We start from the raw sequence: 21,313 nt of genomic DNA on the forward strand, positions 1-21,313 counted from the left end.
CGCGAGAAAGAATGTGGAGGAAGGGATTTCCCAAAAAAAAAAAAAAAAAAAAAAGAAGGGTGAGGATGCAGAACAGGTCTCCAAGATGCTAGAATGATTCACCAAAGGAATCTATGCCCTGAGGACAAGGACTGCCACCTGGCCCCTAAGGCTTCAACGATGCACTTCCACAGATGAGAGCTACCACTGCACTCATGGCTCCCTGGCAAAGGGCGGTCAAGGGGACACTACTGGGGCAAAAGGGGTGGCACATGCCCTTACCATAGATGGAATAACCTGCAGTGGAGTTAGTGGCATCTAGGTGTCGTTGGTGGAGCTCACTGTGGTTGAGCTCCAGACACTCCTGTCTTGGGTCCAAGTCCCCTCCAAGCACCAAAATGTCACAGAAGTCTAAATTGTGAAGCATTTCTTCTAAGACTGCTGATTTGGGGGCTGTGGAAAGATAAACATGGGAAACACAGGCATGAGGAACAGCTCAGACAATAGTCCCTGCTCTTCATCTTTCTCTTCTGTATTACACTCCCTGTTCAGGCTGGATTGGGAGAAGCTATGTGATGTCAAATTCTGTGTACACTGCTCATATGTCCAGACAGCCCCAAGGTTGGTGGCATGAATTAATGGGATGGGCATAAATACTGTAGTTAAAAGATGTGAATTTGAATAACAGTTCTGCTACTGAGAAGCTATGTTGTGTTAGACATTAACTCTACTTCCACCCAGTTTCCTCCTTTGTTTTTTACAAAGGGTAATTGTCTTGAGAGGACTGAAAACAGTGTGGCACGTTGTAAGTGCTTTGTAAGCAACAGCTGTCACTTAGGGGAGAAGTAAGTGGCCATACTCCATGCACTGAAGCTTTCTCCATGCAGTCATTTTGTGCCTATTTGCCTTTCTCATTAGACTCTGATGTTCTCAAGGGCAGAAGCACCGTCTTTTTATGATTCAGTACTCAGTGTTTAACCCAGGGGCTGGCACGGAGCTGTTACTACTAAGCATTTCTAAAATGGAGTGGAATCATGAATTAATGATTAATTAGATCAACACAATATAACCAATAGTTAATAACAATAATTAATTAACCAGTTAAGTTAATATATTAGGTCATTGGGGAAAAATCCTGACATGTTTTTCTATGCAAAAATGCTTTATGACTTTCCCAATGCCCCAATAACTATTGTTCTCCTGGGGAGCACATTAGCAACTTGGCTAGTCTAGCTGTGTCCTTGCCTAATGTTATGACTTCAAATTTCTCAAAAATGTCTGGCCCTCTAGCCTAGTAGTTAAGAGAGCTGGAATCCACATGGCCAATCATGATTCAAATCCTGGCCCTGGTGATTTATAAAACACACTGGGTGCATGTACATGCATGCCCTAAACCCCAATAGGATGAAAAAATGGAGGAGAGGGGATTGTGACATGACCATCCCCTCTGGAGAGGGTGCTTTCTCTCTTTCTCTCTCCCTCTGTCTCTTTCTGGCAACTGTGTGCAACTTCTGGCAATTAAAAAAATTAAAATAAAAAAATAAAATTTCTCCAAAGAATGTCTGGGTATTTGAATGCCTGACAGAGGATGGAAGTCCTAAATTAAAAGCCCACCTTAAAAGTAATTTGTTATTTATGGACTACATGCTGTGAGCTCTGCACTGTGCAAATAATAAGCCCAACAGACAGATGTTAAAAGGAGTACCATTATCATCCCCATTTCACCAGTGAGGAAATGGGAAGTGAGAGGGGTAGAATGAATTTCCCAATATTACTCAGAATTTAAGTGGGAAGAGCCTAGATAGAAACCATGTTGCTCTGACTCCACAGTCTTCGAATATCTGTTTAATTGTGTGCTCATACATAGGGGCTCACTGTGCTGCCCAGGCTGGTTTTGAACTTGCAATCCTCCTTCCCCGGCCTCCCAAGTAGCTGGGATTGATCTTGTACCTCTTTATTGAAAAATTTGTGAACCAAGATAATTTAAATAAGTGTATTTATTTATTCATAAAAATGGATTATATTTTATATATTATAAAACATTTATGAACATATAAATTAAAAAAGGGTATACTAAAGACGAGAGAATTATTTTAAATAATTGTTTTATCTTATTTAATTTTTTAGTGATACTAAAACTATTTTGTGTTCTTACTATGTTTGATAAATAATTTCTATATGCTTAATTTTTAAGTGCTTCCCAGTTGCAATGGTTTTGGTTTTCATTAGCAAAATATAAAAGCACAATAATATACACTTGAAAGGTCACCAATTATAGTGTATGTGTATCTCTATTTCAAATGGCCATTGTATAGTTTCTGGAGTTTTTGCCGGCTTCTTCTCAGGTTGGGTTAGATCGTGCTGGTTCCTGTCTCCCGATGGGACTGACAGAGAGCTAGCACTAGGTAGGGGGGCATCTTGGCGGCCATTTTCTCATTCTTCTCTTGTGATTATATTAGGGAGATTATCTTCCAATAGAGTTTCCTGGATTCCTATTGTGTTGAGGGGACTGTGCTACATTCCGGGACCCAGAGGAGAACCAGCTATGGTTTGAGCCTTGGCGGTTCCTGACCTGGTTTAATAAACAGACAATCACCACCAAGGGCTAAGCAATGTTGTGTGCTAGAGGAAAACACCAATAGTTGGGAGTGGACAGAGCAGCTGGTACGTAAGCCTGGGGGTCATGGAGGTGGTGGGAGAAGTCTTCTGGAAGAGGTGTGGAAGGAAGAGATATTGCCTGCAATAATGGTGATCCTGAGGTAGAGGAACCTTCTAGAAAGAGGAAAGAGTAAACGTGTCAGCTAACACAGAGGTGTCAAAGAGCGGTGGGTGTATGTAGGTGTGGGTGTATGCTGGGGGAAATCTCTCATCTTTAATATTGAGACAGCATGAAGAGTAAGTCGATGGAGGCAGAAGATGATGCTGGGGTCAGTCACTGAGGCCCCATGGCAGATGCCATTAGCCTGCTCGTTTAAGACACGTATAATAATGATTATTCAACAACAAGAGTAAAAATTTAACAGTGCTAATAATAGCTTCCGGGCACTCGGCAGTGTGCTCTGCATGTACCTCTCATAAGCAGGGGTGAAATGTGGACCCAGATAATTGCTTTTCCCTACCTAACTATGAGCTGGTGTCACACACTGCAAATCTGGGTGCTTGTAGTCACGGTCTGCAACCACTGAGGTCAGAGGTCCCTCCTTCCTCCTTTTTCTGTCTGATTTTAGCCACAGTGAGGACAGGGGAAGAGGGGAGATCACACAGCCTCATGGACTGTGGCACATAACCAGGAAACCATCCTGCCCGGACAGGTGCTAAAACACCATCTATTTTTATGAGCTGCCCTCAAGCACCCCGATTGCTAGGGACCAGGGTGGTTTAAGGCGATAGGTAATTAGGACTATTATAGTGGCAGCTATTCAGGGACTCAGGCTCACTGCCACCAGCACATCATTAGCAATGGCTTTTGGAGGGAAGGAGGGAAGGTTGAAAGTCTTCTCCCGGAAAAGGCAGCAAAGGACAGGTCTCAAATGGTTATTTCCCCTAGACCCAGGCCATTCTGAGTAACGCAGGAAGGTTTCCTCCCTCCCTCTTTTCCTTTTTTCCCCCTTTTTCTTCCTCCTTTCTCACCCCAGCATATGCTGTAGCTTTCCATGCAACTAGGTTTTCTCCTTGGCAGATAATTTGAATTATTCTACTTTTACTGCACAACCCTCCCAATAATGAAACTGTTGGCAATAACAATTTGAAAGTTTCCCAAGAGCTTAGAGTAATATTGCTGAATGAGACCTGACTTTTACTACGTGTATATAAAGATGCAGTAATATATTTTGTTCTTTCTGCATCTTTAGCTTTTCTTCTGGTTATCAGAATAATACACGCCCACTATGCAACATTTTTGTAGTTGCAGAAAAGGGAAGGGAAGCAGAAAGAAATTGGCTCTCGTTCTGGCTCTCAGAGAACATCACTGCTAGCATTAGGTGTGTTTCCTTCTTGGTACTTTTCTTCTTACATGGTTGAGATCCTTCTGTGTGTAGATACCATGTCATCTGGCATCTCCTCTTTTTCATTATCACTTAGCACAACTGTCTTCCCTCTAGCACTTCGGTGGGCACACTGTAATTTGCTAAGCCATTCACTCCCCACCTGCCGTTCACTGGGCTTGGTCGGTTGGTTTTGCCATGGTGATGCTGATGTCTGGGTGTATGACATGACTTTATGTGGCTATGAGAAATCCAGCCCCTTTACCCTGCAACACTGAGCACACATGTACCTGTGGTTCTCACGTCCCCAGGAGCCTCAACTTTGGCGAAGGTGCTCACGATCTTGATGTCAGGGAAGAGGATCACTCCTCTGGCACTTTCAAACTGGGCAGCAGGTCTCCAGAAGTGGTCTGTGCCCTGGAGGGTGATCTGGGGCTCCATGGCCTGCAGCACCATCACATAGGCATCCATGTCGGGGATACTGATGCACACGTCTTCCCCGAAGCACCTGGGAAAACAGCCTCAGTCATGGCACTGGTGAGCAAAAGACCAAGCTATCTGTCATACAGCCACGGACAAGATGTGGTTGCCTCTAGTCTTTGGCTAGGCATCCTGACTGCCTAAGAGGCACGGAGGATGTCAGGAGACACTCAAAATTTAAAGCTACCTTTTAATACAAACTGCTAGCAATCTAGACACTGACAAGATTAGTTCTTGGGAGAAGTGGAAATTTTATTTACAAGCAAGTAACTGTTAAACCTTCTATTATCTTTTAACAAAGTGATCAATGGCAACGTGAATTAGACAGCAACTGTTGGTTCTGTATTGCACTGGTATTTGGTAAGCAGGTTGCCTGGTTGATTATGGCCATGTTACTAAACAAGACCCCATAGCTGAATTCCCCTGTCTTAGTTTATATGTTATGTCTCTATGAGCACAGTATGAAGCGTGCCTTTTCTGGGTGTGGGAACAGTACGCTATTATAGTCATGCTCCCTTTTCCTGATAACGCTGTGACAAAAATATTTGGAAAATGGAAATGGTGTGACAACAAGAGTGAAGTCTGAGAAATGAGATAAGGGTCCACAGCCTGGCTATGTCACACCTGGGCTGGGTGACTGTGGACCACTCTTATGGACCTCAGGTTCTTCATGCCTACAATGGAGATAACAATAATTACTCTACAGAAGGAAGGATTAAATGCAGATAACATAAGAAAAGAAGCTGACCAGATTTGTATTGTGGCTTAAAAGCTCAGTGAATATGGGTTGATCTGATTATCATCAGACCATAGCACAGCTTGCTGATACTCTCTGCTGGTCATCTAAGCCAAAGACCCAGGGGACTAAGGGGCCAAAGAGATGTTCTGGGAATAACAGGTGGATTCCAACTGGCTTTGGCTATCATCTTGCAAGCCTTGGAAAAGTCCCTCAAGGAAGGGACGTCTGAGTGGACCCCATGCTGGGCCATCCCACTCTCTTCTATGGGGTGAGCAAGGTGTGGGAGCTGTGGTGGGCTCCTGCTCCCACTTTTCTCCTGCCTCCGCTATGCCAATCCGAGTGTTCCCTTCCTTCACCACTTTGCAGATCCTGATTTCAGAGCTAGATACTGGCCAGCCTGGTCCTTTCTTCACTCCAATGTAGAACTGAGTTAGAGGTGCCTGCTTCCTATCTCCCAGGACTCTCGGGATGGGGGCATCCAATCTATTACTCTAAACTATGGAATGTAACTGCCACCTGTCCCAGGCCCAGCAGTGTGGCAGATAACAGACCCAGCTGTCCCTTGTTCCTCTAAGTCCTGCTCTTGCCTCTGAGTGCCACTTCCACACCCCTGGAGTCCAGAGTCCCCTTTCTCACTACCCCTCCCTCCCAAGTAGCTGCTGTGGCTGAGAAGTCTTCTGATAGTCCAGTAAGTGGATTATCAACAGGCTTTAGTAATAGTCTCATCTAGCTAATTCGACCTAAGTCTCTGGAGACAAGAACCAAGTCTTCTCTTTCTCCAGAACAAATTGGATCTTTAGGAACTCTATGAAGCAGAGTTGGCTAATATAATTCAATTTAATAAACATTTGTCAAGCATCTTCTATGTACCAGGTGCTATGCCCTTAAATCAGACCATTTCAAATCTAGTTCTCTGAGAATTTATAGAAGCAGTACCTGACAGGCCTTATATTGCAGAATAAAATGGAGAAAAGTGAATTTGAGTTAGCAAAACAAGAGATCATTTTTGTAAAGAAGAAAACAAAAGGAGAACACAGAGCCATTGAGGCATCCTCACAGGGATAGCAGGGGGGTTGTGGACAGTTGAAGAAAAGGCAAATGCAGTTTAAAAGTGAATATTCCCCAAGGACCATCCCTGCTGCCTTAGTCGGGCCCTGGGCTGGCCAGCATCCACTCACTGAACTTTAGAAGAGACTTTGAGGCGCCGCACACCCGCTGTTGGGAACTGCCTGGAGTTGATGTAGGAGACCTTCTGGAGGGCACGGTTGATGTTCCCAATGTCATCACCTTCCATCACCAGGACAGACTGCGAGGGGTTGAAGTGATACTGGAAGACAGAAGTGGGTATCATGGGAGAGAATGATTGGTCATGCGCACAACAGGGAAGCCCCCATCTTTATGGAAAGGCATCCCTTCATGAAGCAGTTGGATACTCAAATGATTATCTTTAACCTCTCGAGGAAGTCCTGCTTTTCTCTAGTGGGTTTTGGAAGCCCCTGCCCTGCCAGTATCCCATGAGGTTTTATCACCTGCTTCTTACATGTCTGTCAGGTGCCCTGGGTTTTCTTCTTATCCATCCCATCCCGAGTTCTTGGTATCCCACATGTGTGAAGGTCCATGTGAATATGATGCTCCCCCCGAACCACCTGGGATCTCAGCTAGGTACAGACTCTTAATCCCTCCAGGTTCCCCCAACCATTACTCGTCCTTAAAGGAATGTGAGGAACTGCCTTGGAACTCCTCTGAGTTACTTGACAGGCTTTTGAGCGAGAATTATTAGGAACTGTCATTAATAAGATGTCAGGAACATACTGTAGATTCAGATTATGCATCCAATAGTCTATCACAGGGAAGGGAGATGTGGAAATATTTTTATGTAGCTACCTGACTTAATTCTTTGTTGAATAGATAATAATATATTTCCATGGTTCAAGTGTATATGTGCTAAGTGCAAAGTGTTCATCTTACTGTTATTTCTCATCTTCTCAGGCTCTACAACCTTATCTCCTAGGTAATTATTACTATATTAATTTCTTAGCAGCATATGGCATTACTGTTCATAATTAGTTGTTCCTCTCTCATTTGGAGGCTTATACCTGCCTGCTCTATTGGCATCAGGTTTGACCAGGTGATTTAAGATGCTTTCCTCGATAGGATACACATTATTGTCTTGGTGCAGTAAGTAGTGGTCATGTGACTTGCTTGGTCAATGTCACGTGAGCAGACAAATCATCTGGTCCACACCCACATAATAGGTTTAATGGCCAATTTATGGTCCGCCATATTCCCTTCTCTCTGCCATGAAACTTGCAGAATTCCTCCAGGGGCTAGCCCATCAGCCAAGATCTCACAGTGAGGGTGATATGGGTCAGAGGTATAGCCAATCTATTATGAACATGAGGTCTAAACAAGACATAACACTTTGTTGTATAAGTCAGTGAGATCTTAAGTCATTTTGTTACTGCAGCATAACCTAACCTATCCTGATAATTACTCTTAAGCATTCTCATAAATATATAATCAACAAATATAGATTTCCGATTTTATTCCTTCTTACAATAAAAGTAGCTTACTCCATAATGTAGCTTAAGCTTTCCCCTTAGCTCATATCTTGATATTCTTGCTAAGCTTGATAAGACATGGTAAACTTCCTCATTCTTTATTTTCCTTACAGACGTAGAGCATCCCAGTGTATAGAAAAACAGTATTTTTAAACCAGTCTGTTAATACGGACATTTGGGTTATTTCCAATCTTTTACTGACAATGCCGTGTTGAATAATGTTATACACATAACCTTTTGTAAGTGTACAAATGTATTTTTAGCATAAATCTCTAAAAATGAAACTGCCCATCAAAGAGTATACACACATTAAACTTTGATAAATGTTGGATAGGCCCCATTGCTAGCGATTATGTCATTATCTGCTTCCTTCTGATAGGATATGAGAATGCCTCTTTTCTCAATACCTCAACAACAGAGTATGCTACCAGACTTGAGGATCTTTACCCATCTGATAGAGGAATGCCAAGTTAGTGTAGTTTTGATTTGCATTTCTTTTACCATGAAGGAGTATATCTCCTGGTCTATCTTTTCATGGGTTTGGGAAAAATATCCATCTAATGCTAACTTTTCCTGACCTGATTTGAAAATCTTTGTATCCCGTTTTGTGTGTGGATTCTAAAAAGTGGGTGTCTCAAGAGCACAACTAATGATGTTGAGCCATGTAAGTCTCCACTCGGTGGCCCTTAGCAAGCTGGCAACTTGATCTCCATTTCACTTGGTGATCACGTGAGTGTTTTATTGGTACCTACCCCTCGAGGTCTTCCAGCTTCCCTCACTGGGCTTTGGTGCATCTTTCCTATGGTGCTCTTGAAAGGGCAGCACAATTACTGTGGCAGTGAGCACTAAAAACAGGGGAGCTGAATCCCAGAACCTAGCCCTAGTGTTCAGAAAGCCCCTGTTAAATGCGTGAGTGAAGGGTCCTCCTGCCTACATTTTACTCAGTATCATTTTACTCCTATTACTCCACAAAGGGACTTTTTTCCTTGGAGTTTTCTTTTCATTCGGGGTCTATGGAAGTCGTTAGCAATGCTCGCCAAATACTTTCTTTAGTAGAAGGCTACATGTCCCAGGTGCCTTGTGCCACCTGTGAGCAGGGCCAGAAGATGACATGATGAAGTGGCACCTGGCGCTTCTGGGCTGAGGCAGGGAAACACCCCGTGGGATGTTCCAGTCTCTTTTTTCCTTCCACTTCAGTGACTGCAACACTCTAGATCAAAAACTCCACCCCCCTCCCAGAGTGGGTCTAAGAGAGAAATCGACTTTCAAGTGCCAAGCTACTGAGGTTTTGAAATCATTTGTTACTGCAATAGCTCAGGATGTTTGGAAGAATTCAGCACTTCCTAGGCATGATTCTTACCTCCATGGCTGGGTGGTATCTTCTAAAGACCACAGGCTTCATGGACTGTTCTATTCTAGTTCCAGTACAAAGTATAACTCTGGACTATTTACTTTTCCTTTCTGGCTCTTCTATCCTTATTTAAAGTGATGGGAAAATTGATATCTATCTGTCCAGGACTCTATGAGGTAATGTATGCAATGTTCATAACATTCACAAGGTGTTCAGTAAGGACAGCTTTGGTGCTAATTCTTCATGCTGTAATTATCTTTGCTTGTATGGACGCTCCTACCTTCCTAGTCTTCTTGTCCTATGATCCAATTCCCTTCAAGGCCTGAGGAGGGCTCTCTGAGCTGTGATGCCTGGCCGTGAACACCACTCCATTGGGCTAAATTCTGGAGCACTCAAGCATAGGCATGGTGGGTACATAGGGAGTCTGTGGGTCGATGTCTCTCTTGCTGTGGATAACTCACCAACTTAGGGTGTTGAGGTTATTCTAGCAACACCACTGGGCAAGCAGGTGGCATGGTGGTTAAGGTGCTGGACTCTCACAGGAATAACTGCAGATCGAGTCCCAGATCTGGCAGCTTGCTTTCTCATTTTCCCTCTCTTTCTCTCTCTGGCGAGCTCATGTGCCCTATAGCAAATTTAAAATAACAATAACTAAAATTAAATAATTATTTTTTAAAAACACCACCAATGTTCCAAATGTTTTGCTGACACTGTCCTCCTGCTGTCCCCACCCTTGTGCACTGTCTGTCCTGTAGCAGTCTTGCAGTGCTATTGCTGTCTGGTTGACTGTGTGCACCATATAGCAGACTGTGAGCACTTCAAGCCTGGGGTATACTGACTCTTTTTCAGCACCATCACAGAGCCCAGTGCTTGAGAAACATAAGAGAGGTGAGAAGGTCTCCAGAGAATGCTGATCTCTGAGCCCCACGTGAAGGCTGAATGGGAAAATCAAGAGGTTCGACAGCATCCCATGGCAAGCAGCAGAGAGCACAGGCCCACTGCAGCCAGAAGGGCAAAGAATGGGTTAGAGACGTGTTGGATTTTTGGTGACTCTTTGCTCTGACTGCCAGAGCAGCTAGAGGGCTGTCATAGAGCACTGACTTAGGCATTAACATAGTACTTGCAGGATTGATGAGACCCTCCAAAATAGGTTTTGGGTTGTTTGTTTGTTTGTTTTGTTTTTAAACTGCAGTATTCTCAGTTCTGTGAATAGGTCTCTGATTATAGCAGAGACATGTTCGTAAGTGGTATCACTGTGGGGACGGGAGATGGTGGCATGCTGGGGACTCCAGCCAAGGATGACAGAACTCATTCTCCCTTGAGAGGCTGAGCTGTGGCCATAGTGACTCTTTCCTTTGAGCCAAGAAGATGCCAGACAGATGGCCCTTTCAGAATGGCTACTTCTCCTAGAAGGTTGTCCAATGCCTCCAGCTATGTAGTAGACTCAGCTATTAGTGAAGGCTCTGCTCAAATCCCGGGCCTGTTCCTAGGAGGCAGGCTGACCATGGCTTGCCAGACATCTTGCTGGTTTTTCGAACACCTGGCAGACTCTCTGGGCTGAGACAGGTGATAATCTGCCACTCTTTGCCATGAAATGAGCTGTGATTTGTTGAGAGCTGATTAATTTTGCTAGGATATGTGTGTGTGTGTGTGTATACAGACACATACATATCCCCTATATATTGGGTTGTCAGGAAGGTCATGAAACATTTTTGCATACAAAAACAGAGCATGACTTTCCCAACAACCTAATATAATTCAGTTCTTACAATATCACTACAAGATGAATAATACTTAGTCTATTTTATTCATGAAGAATTGAGGCTTAAAGGATTAAGTATCTTGCCTAAGGTCACCCAACTAGTAAGTATTGATAGTGTAATGTGAATCTAGGGGTGTCTTGTTTGTTCCCTCCTGTGGAGACTGGCAGGGATTGTGCTCTGAAAATCAGTACAGGGTGTTCCTATTTTTTTTTTTTTTTTGGAGAGGTTTTCGCTATAGGGCACGTACGCTCGCCAGACAGACAGTGAGAGATATAGAGATAGAAAGCGAGAAATCACCCCCCAGGGTGGGTCATGCCACAATCCCTTCTCCTCCATTCTCCTCTCGGGATCCTGGGCACGCACGCACATGCGCCCAGCGTGAGTTTTAAGCCACCGGGTCTGGGACGCGAACCGCGGTTGACTACGTGGGAGTCCAGCAACATAGGCATTACGCTAACTGCTGGTTCCAACACAGGGTGTTCCTTAGGAAGGTGGCTACTCCACAGTCTCTTGTTTGGATACAAATTGGCAGCCACCATGACCATTTAAAGAGTCCAGGAATGCTGCAGAAATATTAAGAAACATGTATGATCACAGGAAGAAGAGGAAAGGGAGGAACTTGTGCGAGCTCTGTGAGCAGAACCAGAGCTTCCTGAATCACAGGAAAGCCTCACTTCTTTCAACGAGCCAGAGATGTGGGAGGAGGCAAGTCACACGCAAAGAAAATATTAGTCTTCCTTGGATGAGCCAGTGCTAGGGCTTGGAAGCAACTTTGGGACTTTCCGTACACCTTTGCCGGTGGCTCCGGTGGTCTAGACTTGTCCCGCCCACCACTGGCCTGGATACTTAAGCCTAGTCTGAGAAGGCCTCAGTGGGTGAGCTAATGCTCAGGGCTTGGGAGCTACATTGGGACTTTGGGTACACCAATCCAGGCACTGGGGAGAGTGCAGCTGGTGACTTGACCCTCTTCACTAAGTTAGATCTTTTTAGCTTATAACCACCTCATCAAGAGTTGAACATTTGGAGAGGAACCAAACATCTAAAGTTACCCCTAATTGGTATGACCTGGGAGACAGAGCCCTTCAGTAGGAACACACCTGGGAACTAAGGGTGTAATTTCCTCTACCAGTACTACAGAATTTACTCCAATAAATAGAAAAAAGTGAATACTGCATCAGATGAAACCAGCATAGATCTAGAAACCAGCACAGATCTCATAGAAACATGAGAAACTATGGTGGTATCTCTCCCCCAGGTGAGTGTAGTAGTCCCTCACCAACACTGGATAGCACAGAGAAGTACACGGTAACATCAGAAAAAGAATTCTGAATATTCATAGTGACAAAACTCTATGAGATGCAAGAGAAAACAGACAATCAGTTCCAGGAAATGAGTAAATCATTTCAGGACATGAAAGAAGAATTTCGTAAAGAAATAGATACCTTAAAAAAAAGAATCAAACAGAACTTCTGGAAATAAAGCATACAATGTAAGAAATTGAAGTCTCTCTAGAAAGTATTAACAACAGATTGGACCATGCAGAAGAAATTCTGACCTCGAAGACAAAGTCTCCAACATAGACCAAATCACTAAAAAGAAAGAAAAAAAACAACCAAAAACAAAATAAAAAAGACAACATATGGGAAATTCTAGGCACCATGAAACATCCAAATATCCATGTAATGGGTATTCCAGAAGCTGAAGAATATGCTAAAGGCATGGAAAACCTCTTTCATTCTTTCTGGTGAGCGCACGTGCCCTTTAGCAAAAACCTCTCAAAAAAAAATAAATAAATAAATAAAAGAAAGGCAGAAAACCTCTTTCATGAAATGCTACCTGAAAATTTTCCAAATATAGAGAAACATGGAGAAATTCAGGCCCAAGAAATAAAAAGGACCCCAAGTAGAGTCAACATAAAAAGAGTCTCCCCTGGTACATCATAGCCAGATTGGTAAAAATTAAAGACAAAAACAATATTCTAAAAATGATAAGGAAAAACATCAAGTTACTTAAAAGGTTATCCCATTAGGTTAATGTCAGACCTCTCAACTGAAACAATGCAGGCAAGGAAAGAATGGGAAAATGTGCTCAAAACGTTAAAAGAAAAACAATTTCAACCAAGAATACTATATCCAACAAGATAATCCTTCAAATGGAAAGAACAAATAAAAGTATTCTCAGATAAACAAAAACTGAAAGAATTAACCATTAATAGACCAGCTCTATAGGAAACACTGAGGGGAATGCTGTATCAGGGTAATTAAAGAGAGACAAACAGAAATAGGAGAACAAAAAACAACTGAGAAAATGGCTAACAAAATGACAGGGATAAAGCTGCAAATATCAATAATAATGTTAAATGTTAGTGGATTAAATTATCCCATTAAAAGACACAGACTGGCAGAATGGATACAAAAGCAGAAGCCACCTATATATGCTGCTTACAGGAAACACACCTCACTGATAAGGATATACATAGAGTGAAAGGGAATGGCTGAAAAAAGATATTCCATGCAAATGGAAACCAAAAAAGGCTGGAGTAGTGATCCTGGTATCAGACAGAACAGACTTTAAGATGAAAGATGTAAGAAGAGACACAGAAGGCCATTATATAGTGCTAAAAGGACTCATTCACCAAGAAGATATAACACTTGTAAATAACTATGCACCCAACATTGGAGCACCTAAATACATCAAAGAAAGACTGTTAGATCACAAGGGAGAGATAGAGTGCAACACAATAATTGTAGGGGATCTCAACACCCCAATGACTCTTCTGGACAGATCATTTAAACAAAAATAAAGAAATTCAAGATATAAATCTTGCCATACATGAAATAGATTTGACAGACATCTATAGATGTCTATACTATAGATACTATAGAGTATTTCACTCAACTACCACAAAATACACATTTTTACCACCCCCTACATGGAACATTTTTGAAGATTGACTGACCACATGATAGGACACAAAACGAGCCTTAACAAACTATACCTACCATTTTTCTGACCACAATAGAATCAAATTTGAAATCAACTACAGTGAAAGCCCTAGAAAATTCACAGACACATGGAAACTAAACAAGGTACTCCTGAATGACTTTACACCTATAAGAAGAAATTAAGACTGAAATAAAAAGGTTCATAGAAACCAATGATAATGAACAAACAAGTGTTTATAATCTATGGGATACAGCAAAAGCAGTCATAGAGGAAAGTTCATAGCAATTAGTGCCAACAAGAAAAAAATCATAAAGGTGGCAATTAAAAAACCTAATGACACAACTCAGGGAACTAGAAAGACAACAACAACAAAAAAAAACCAAAAAAAATTTCAGGAGAAAAGAAATAATAAAGGTTTGAGCAGAAATAAATGAAATAGAGAATAAAAGAGCTTTACATAAAGTAAACTAAACTAAAAGCTAGTTCTTTGAGAAGATAAAATTGACAAACCATTAGGTAGATTAATCAAGAAGAACAAAGGAATCACATAAATCAAATCAGCAAGGAAACAGGCATTATTACAGTGGATATAACAGAAATACAAAATATCATTAGAGATTATGAGCGACTGATTATATGCCAATAAACAAAGTAACAGATGAGATGGACAAATTTCTGGACCTAAACATAAAACCTTAAACTATTAAAATACTGGTGGAAAACAGGAAAAACTCTTGGAGATCTTGGAGTAGTCAAAAACTTTTAAAGGAAGACCTCTAAAGCATAGGCGATCGTCCCAAAAATAGACAAATGGGACTATATTAACCTGAGAAGCTACTTCACAGCAAAAGAAACAGTAGAATGAGAGGACAACCTTCAGAGTGGGAAGACAGCTCTCAGAATGGTATCATTATAGCAAGTTATACCTCAGATAGGGCCTGATAACCAGAACATACAGGGAACTAAAGCAGTTTACACACACAGAATCTATCAATCCAATGAAAAGATGGAAAATGAACTGAACAGACAATTCTCCAAAGAAGACATACAAATGGCCCAAAAGGATATGTAAACTTGCTTGACATCTTTTTTTTTTTTTTCGGAGAGGTTTTCTGGTGTGCGCGTGTGCTCGCCAGAAAGACAGAGACAGAAAGCGAGAAATCACACCCCAGGGGGGATGGCCACGCCGCAATCCCTTCTCCTCTATTCTCCTCTCGGGATCTTGGGCACGCACGCACATGCGCCCGGTGTGAGTTTAAGCCACCGGGTCCAGGACTCAAACCATGGTTGACTACGTGGGAGTCCAGCGACATAGCCATTACGCTAACTGCTGGTCCTTTTTTATTTTTTCCTTTGTGCTTGACATATCTTATCATAAGGGAAATGCAAATCAAAATCACAATGACATACCACTAACCTCAGTCAGAATGGCTAAAATTAAAAAATAATGATAATGCTGGCGAGGCTGTTGGTGGGAATACAAATTAGTACAACCACTTTGGAGAATGATCTGGAGATTCCTCAGAAACCTTCAAATGGAACTAGCATACGACCTAGTAATTCCACTCTTAGACATTTACCCAGAGGACAGAAGAACACTCAGTCAGAAAAACATTTGCATATCCATGTTTATTGTAGCATTATTTACAGTGGCTAGGACATGGAATCAACCCAAATGTCCAAAAATAGATGAGTAGATTGAAAAAAGTGACGTATGTACTCTATGGAATACTACTCAGCCATTAAAAACAATGAGACTCTGAAATCTGATACAAAGCTGATGAATATGGAAGACTTAATGCTAAGTGAAGCAAGACAGACTATAAAAGACGGACTTCATACATCTCCAGCCAATATCAGAAACTGAAAGTTTGGAAGATATAGAAGCAGGGAGGGCAATGGTAAATACTAGAGAGAGTAAGGATAGAGATAATACAGGGGTAGGTAATAGAGGTGCGAGAAGAGGAGAAGAAAAAAAAGTACATTTAAGTGACAAAAAAATGAATAGCTAATATATATATAGTAATATAGTAATACCTTTTTTTTGAAGAAGTTTTTTTTTTTTTTTGTTTGTTTGTTTGTTTTGCTATAGGGTCCGTGTGCACTCACCAGAAAGACAGAGAGAAACAGAGACACAGAAAGCGAGAAATCACCCCCCAGGGGGGATGGCCATGCCGCAACCTCTTCTCCTCCATTCTCCTCTGGGGATCCTGGGCACATACATACACATGCCTGGCATGAGTTTAAGCCACTGGGTCTGGGACTCGAACTGTGGTCGACTACATGGGAGTCCAGTGACATAGCCATTATGCTAACTGCTGGTTCGCAAGTAGTGTCTTTATCTTAACTGATATGCATGGTATTTGTGCTGGAAAAAGCAATGTTGTACACTATAAATATAAATGTGATTAAAATTAAATTAAAATTAATACAAATTAAAAAGTTTCATAAATGTAAATAAAAGAAAACTAAGACCAACCAACAAAACCTTTAAAAACAAAGCTACTATTAAAACAAAACTATTTTTATTTAAAAAAAGAAAATAATAGTCCTTGTTGAGAAGTGACATGAGGGATAAATGGAGGCAGGGAAAAAAGGAAAAACGTCAATTTTAGTCATTTTTAAGAATGTTTTCCAATTTGAATTCTGGTGTGAAGGAAAGACATGAACTTATTTTGGGCAAGTCCCTGAGCCCCAGTTCCCTATTTTTGAATCGGGGTCATAATATTTAATTTGTTGTGAGAAGTAGGGATAATGAATGTAAAAGAGCCCCCCGTGGGTGCTCTGTAAATTGTATGTCTTATTAACTTCTCACACAGTGCTCTAATTCTTATCAGGCATGCCCGAGGGATGGATCGTTTGCAATGACTTGGTTATGAGCAGGTGGTATCGGAGAAGTCAGATCAGCCTCTCCCAAGTGCCAGGTTTTCGTGCACTCATTTTTAGCACCTCCTCTTTCCACAGGCTGTGACAACTCTATAGAAGTTGCTGTGGTTCTTAATTTATGGTTCTAGACAATGTGCGGCCTTTAAGTTTAGCATCTCTGGCTTATTTGTTCTTTAGCACCTAGAACTTTGAAACGGTGGCCCCATCAGCTGGTCTAGAGCAGGGAAGAGCCAGTCACTCTTGGAGTAAGTCAAGAATTAGAGAAAAGGGAGAGGGGGGTCAAAGGATGAATTTTACATCACTGTGTTGACAAAACCCTAAGGAAACAACATAAATGCAGGCCAAGACTGGTTTTCCAAGGCGAGGTGGTCCTGTAAGGTTCCTCCAATGACAGGGAATTAGCAATTGATATCTTGTGTGTGTGTGTGTGTGTGTGTGTGTGTGTATGTGTGTTTGTGTGTGTAAGGTGAGAGAGAGAAAGAGAGAGGGAGGGAGGGAGAGAGAGAGAGAGAGAGAGAGAGAGAGAGGCAGGCTAGTCCATGTTAAACAATGTTCTGGAAAGTTCGTCTTTTGTTACTGTGTCTTCTGTAGCACTCCCATCTTCCCCTTCTCCTTTCTCCTCTTGGGATTTCTGGCATGCACACACACATACCTGGCACGAGTTTTACCCATTTGGTCTGCGACTTGAACCGTAGTTGACTATGTGGGAGTCCAGAGACATAACCATCATGCCATCTGCTGGTCCCACAATCAGCTGAATTGTACATGTCCACCTGGGCCATTGGGTTCTCTGAAGACACTGACTTTAATATTGCAGTACCCAGCCCACAGCCAAACATATGCATATGCATGAGTAGAGTGCTTGCTAAACTGACTGTGACTTAAGAAAACCATGTATGGGGGTTGACAGGTGGCGTGGTGGTTAAGGTGCTGGACTCCCACATGGCTGATTGCAGTTCAAGTCCTAGACCTGGTGACTCACTTTCTCTCTCTCTCTCTGTCCCTCTCTGGTCAAGTTAAAATAAATTAAATAAATTAAGTTAAATAAAATAATTCTTAAAAAAAGAAAAAGAAATCACGACATGTTCAGACCATCAATCCCTCAAAACACTACCCAGCCTCAGAGTCCTACAAGCAGTAACCACTAATAGGGGAATTTCTGCTGGAGAGGTGACTCCCTGCCCAGGAGAGGCAGGCCCAGGGCAGCACTGGGCAGGGGATGAATGAGAAGTCACACTGCACCTGGGCAATGGCCACAGAGGGAAAGTGTCACAGATGCTGGGCGTTATGGGGCTGCCCTGGGCCCCAGAAGGCACAGAGAAGGCTGCCTAGGTTTTCAGGGATGAGGCTGGGGGCTGCCTTCTCACACTGGGGTCTACGATGAGTGAGTGGGGGTTATAATCATGTTGGCTCTGCTCTTTCATCAGGACCCTAGGGTCTCAGTGCCCACAGGGTCCCCTTAAGTCCAGGTGGGGCCAGAAAGTAACCCTGCCTGTCGGAGAGGTGCTTACTGAAGCCATATGTGGTCACATCCTTCTCTGCCCCTACCAGCAGAGCTTTTCTCAGAATGTAGCTTTGATTCTGTTAGATCACTCAACTATTTTTTTTTTTTGCTATAGGGCGCGTGCGCTCACCAGACAGAGAGAGAGAGAGAGAGAGAGAGAGAGAGAGAGAGAGATAGAAAGCGAGAAATCACCCCCCAGGGGGGATGGCCACACCGCAATCCCTTCTCCTCCATTCTCCTCTCGGGATCTTGGGCACGCATGCACACACGCCCGGTGTGAGTTTAAGCCACCGGGTCTAGGACTCGAACCGCAGTTGACTATGTGGGAGTCCAGCGACGTAGCCATTATGCTAACTGCTGGTCCCCACTCAACTATTTTTATTTTGCATGGACAGTAAAAATCATAAATTAGTTTGTGTTCCTTTTGACGGCCAGCTTTGCTCAGAGCTTAATCTGGGCTTCAATGTAACAAGGTAAGACCCAATGACCTCTGTATCTTCTTTCTAATCCTACCCTACCTCAGGTTTTCACCTTTCTAGATTTTATTGTATAAGGTACTAACTTTTTATTTCCTTATGTTTTTGAAACGTATACTTGCATGCATCAGTTCCTTTAGGCAAAAACACAACAAAGCCCCCAACTGACCCACAAACAGGTGAAATATAACAACTTCCTTCAGGTGGACACTGCACATGTGCCTACGGTTGTACAGTGGCCTGATTAACACAGGGCTTGGTCCAGGGCTTTCAGGAGGTGGCAGCAGAAGGCCACTGTGGAAGTCGCAGTTGTTAATCTCTCCATGGCAGCATCTTAGCCATGGCACCATTTCTGTGCAAAGTTACAGGAAACAACTCCATTTCCTGGTTTGCTCCGGCGCTGGCAGCTCAGACTCATAAATCAGTGTCTTATTGGGGGCGATGCTGATGCTGGTTCCCTCCTTACCTTTATTCCTTGGCCGAGGCTTTCCAAGGAATTAATATCCAGCCCTTCTTTGCAAGCTTGCAAACAGGAAATCACCTTCTGGCTTTCCATTTTGCCAGGGCGAATGGTGAGACTGGCCAGGCTGCCGTGAAAGAATTGAGCAAACCGTGGTTTGGCGACTTCTCCTCCTGAAAGATAAAGAAGCACTGTCATTTGCCCTGTGGAGATGGGTGGGAAACATTCCCTCAAGGCTTCATCTTGCCACAGAGCCCAGGACACCCTGACTGTGTCCCCCCAACCTCAGCATTTCCTTCCAAGTGGAGAATGTCAACTAGAGGATGTTATATGTTGTTAATGCCCTGACACTTTCCGCTGCATCAAATTTAGATGATGTGGCATTGTTGAATTTAAAACTTACTTTCATGGGGCATATTGTCTTAGAAGTCAGGAGGGCTCGGGACCAGCAGTTGATGTAATGGCTATGTCACTGAATTCCCATGTAGTCGACCACGGTTCAAGTCCTGGACCTGGTGGCTTAAACTCATGCCAGGCACGTGTGTGTGCGTGCCCAAGATCCTGAGAGGAGAATGGAGGAGAGGGGATTGCAGCGTGACCATCCTCTCTGGGGGGTGATTTCTCACTTTCTGTCTCTCTGTCTCTCTCTGTCTTTCTGGCAAGCGCACACGCCCTATAGCAAAAACCTCTCCAATGGCTTTCCAAGGAATTAATATCCAGCCCTTCTTTGCAAGCTTGCAAACAGGAAATCACCTTCTGGCTTTCCATTTTGCCAGGGCGAATGGTGAGACTGGCCAGGCTGCCGTGAAAGAATTGAGCAAACCGTGGTTTGGCGACTTCTCCTCCTGAAAGATAAAGAAGCACTGTCATTTGCCCTGTGGAGATGGGTGGGAAACATTCCCTCAAGGCTTCATCTTGCCACAGAGCCCAGGACACCCTGACTGTGTCCCCCCAACCTCAGCATTTCCTTCCAAGTGGAGAATGTCAACTAGAGGATGTTATATGTTGTTAATGCCCTGACACTTTCCGCTGCATCAAATTTAGATGATGTGGCATTGTTGAATTTAAAACTTACTTTCATGGGGCATATTGTCTTAGAAGTCAGGAGGGCTCGGGACCAGCAGTTGATGTAATGGCTATGTCACTGAATTCCCATGTAGTCGACCACGGTTCAAGTCCTGGACCTGGTGGCTTAAACTCATGCCAGGCACGTGTGTGTGCGTGCCCAAGATCCTGAGAGGAGAATGGAGGAGAGGGGATTGCAGCGTGACCATCCTCTCTGGGGGGTGATTTCTCACTTTCTGTCTCTCTGTCTCTCTCTGTCTTTCTGGCAAGCGCACACGCCCTATAGCAAAAACCTCTCCAATATATATATATATATATTTCTTTGGTTCTCTCAGTGGCCCCTACAGCTTCCCCAGCTCCTGCCTTCTGTGGTGTGTAGTCAATAGCTTCTCCAGTACTCCACATTGCCACCAGTTTGTAACACAACGTGCTCCACTGAGACACCTCCCTGTGCCTGGCTACCCCACTCCTTGGAAGGCAGATTTTCACCAAGCAACACGAAGGTGACTTCTCAGCCATTCAAGAACCATGCTGTGCCAACAAAGGCCTCTGCTTCGGAAGGGCAGACCTTCCCTCAGGTGCTCCATCTTAGCCCTGGAAGTACTGGCTGCTCTTTACCTTTGCTATTGCCATGTTTTTAAGAGTTCTCTTCACTTTTTATTCACTAATCCCTTAGTACCCCAACTCCCTATTATAGTTAATGAGTTTTTATGTTTTTCTGATAAGATCACTGAGTGATTTCTCTCTCCTGATTGGATCTAGACTGACAACACCTCCCAATTTGCCTACAGACCTTTGCTTCTATCTGTTTCTCCTCACACTGAGACATCAGCCACAAATGGCTTGGTTTAGGCCAACCTCACTGGTACCGAAGTCCCTTTAAGCTCCCTACCTTTGCTGATCACAGAAACCTTCCCTGAGCCCCCTGCCCACCATACCCTCTTATTTCCCTGAGCCTTAGAACACTGACAGTTCATGTAATGTATCCTTACTACCTGATACCATTAGCTAATGGCTCACATGTGTGTTTCATGTCTGCAACTGCTAAAATGGTGGTTCTTAACCTTGGCTACATATTCTGATCATCTAGAGAATCTTTATAAAAACAACCTGGTAACTC

The 21,313-nt window shown here is 43.1% G+C and overlaps 2 protein-coding genes across 2 annotated transcripts in view; both read right to left on the reverse strand.

Moving 5' to 3' along the window:
- The window catches only part of LOC102495647 (calsyntenin-2), a 28,715-nt gene extending 9,447 nt beyond the window's left edge, over positions 1 to 19,268 (reverse strand). The window contains exons 1-4 of the mRNA XM_006158170.3: positions 19,135 to 19,268; positions 6,360 to 6,508; positions 4,253 to 4,470; positions 262 to 432 (exon numbers count right to left, since the gene is read on the reverse strand). Of these exons, the coding sequence (XP_006158232.1) occupies positions 262 to 432; positions 4,253 to 4,470; positions 6,360 to 6,508; positions 19,135 to 19,224 (628 nt within the window). The 5' untranslated portion in view covers positions 19,225 to 19,268. The remainder of the gene's footprint in view (positions 1 to 261; positions 433 to 4,252; positions 4,471 to 6,359; positions 6,509 to 19,134) is intronic.
- A 176-nt stretch (positions 19,269 to 19,444) lies between these two features.
- Positions 19,445 to 21,313, reverse strand: part of LOC102475297 (calsyntenin-2) — a 419,364-nt gene continuing 417,495 nt past the window's right edge. The window contains exons 11-12 of the mRNA XM_006158194.1: positions 19,815 to 19,973; positions 19,445 to 19,485 (exon numbers count right to left, since the gene is read on the reverse strand). Coding sequence (XP_006158256.1) covers positions 19,445 to 19,485; positions 19,815 to 19,973 — 200 coding nt within the window. The remainder of the gene's footprint in view (positions 19,486 to 19,814; positions 19,974 to 21,313) is intronic.

The sequence above is a fragment of the Tupaia chinensis genome, unplaced genomic scaffold (genome assembly GCF_000334495.1).
Source record: "Tupaia chinensis unplaced genomic scaffold, TupChi_1.0 Scaffold000574_1, whole genome shotgun sequence".
Lineage (NCBI taxonomy): Eukaryota > Metazoa > Chordata > Mammalia > Scandentia > Tupaiidae > Tupaia > Tupaia belangeri.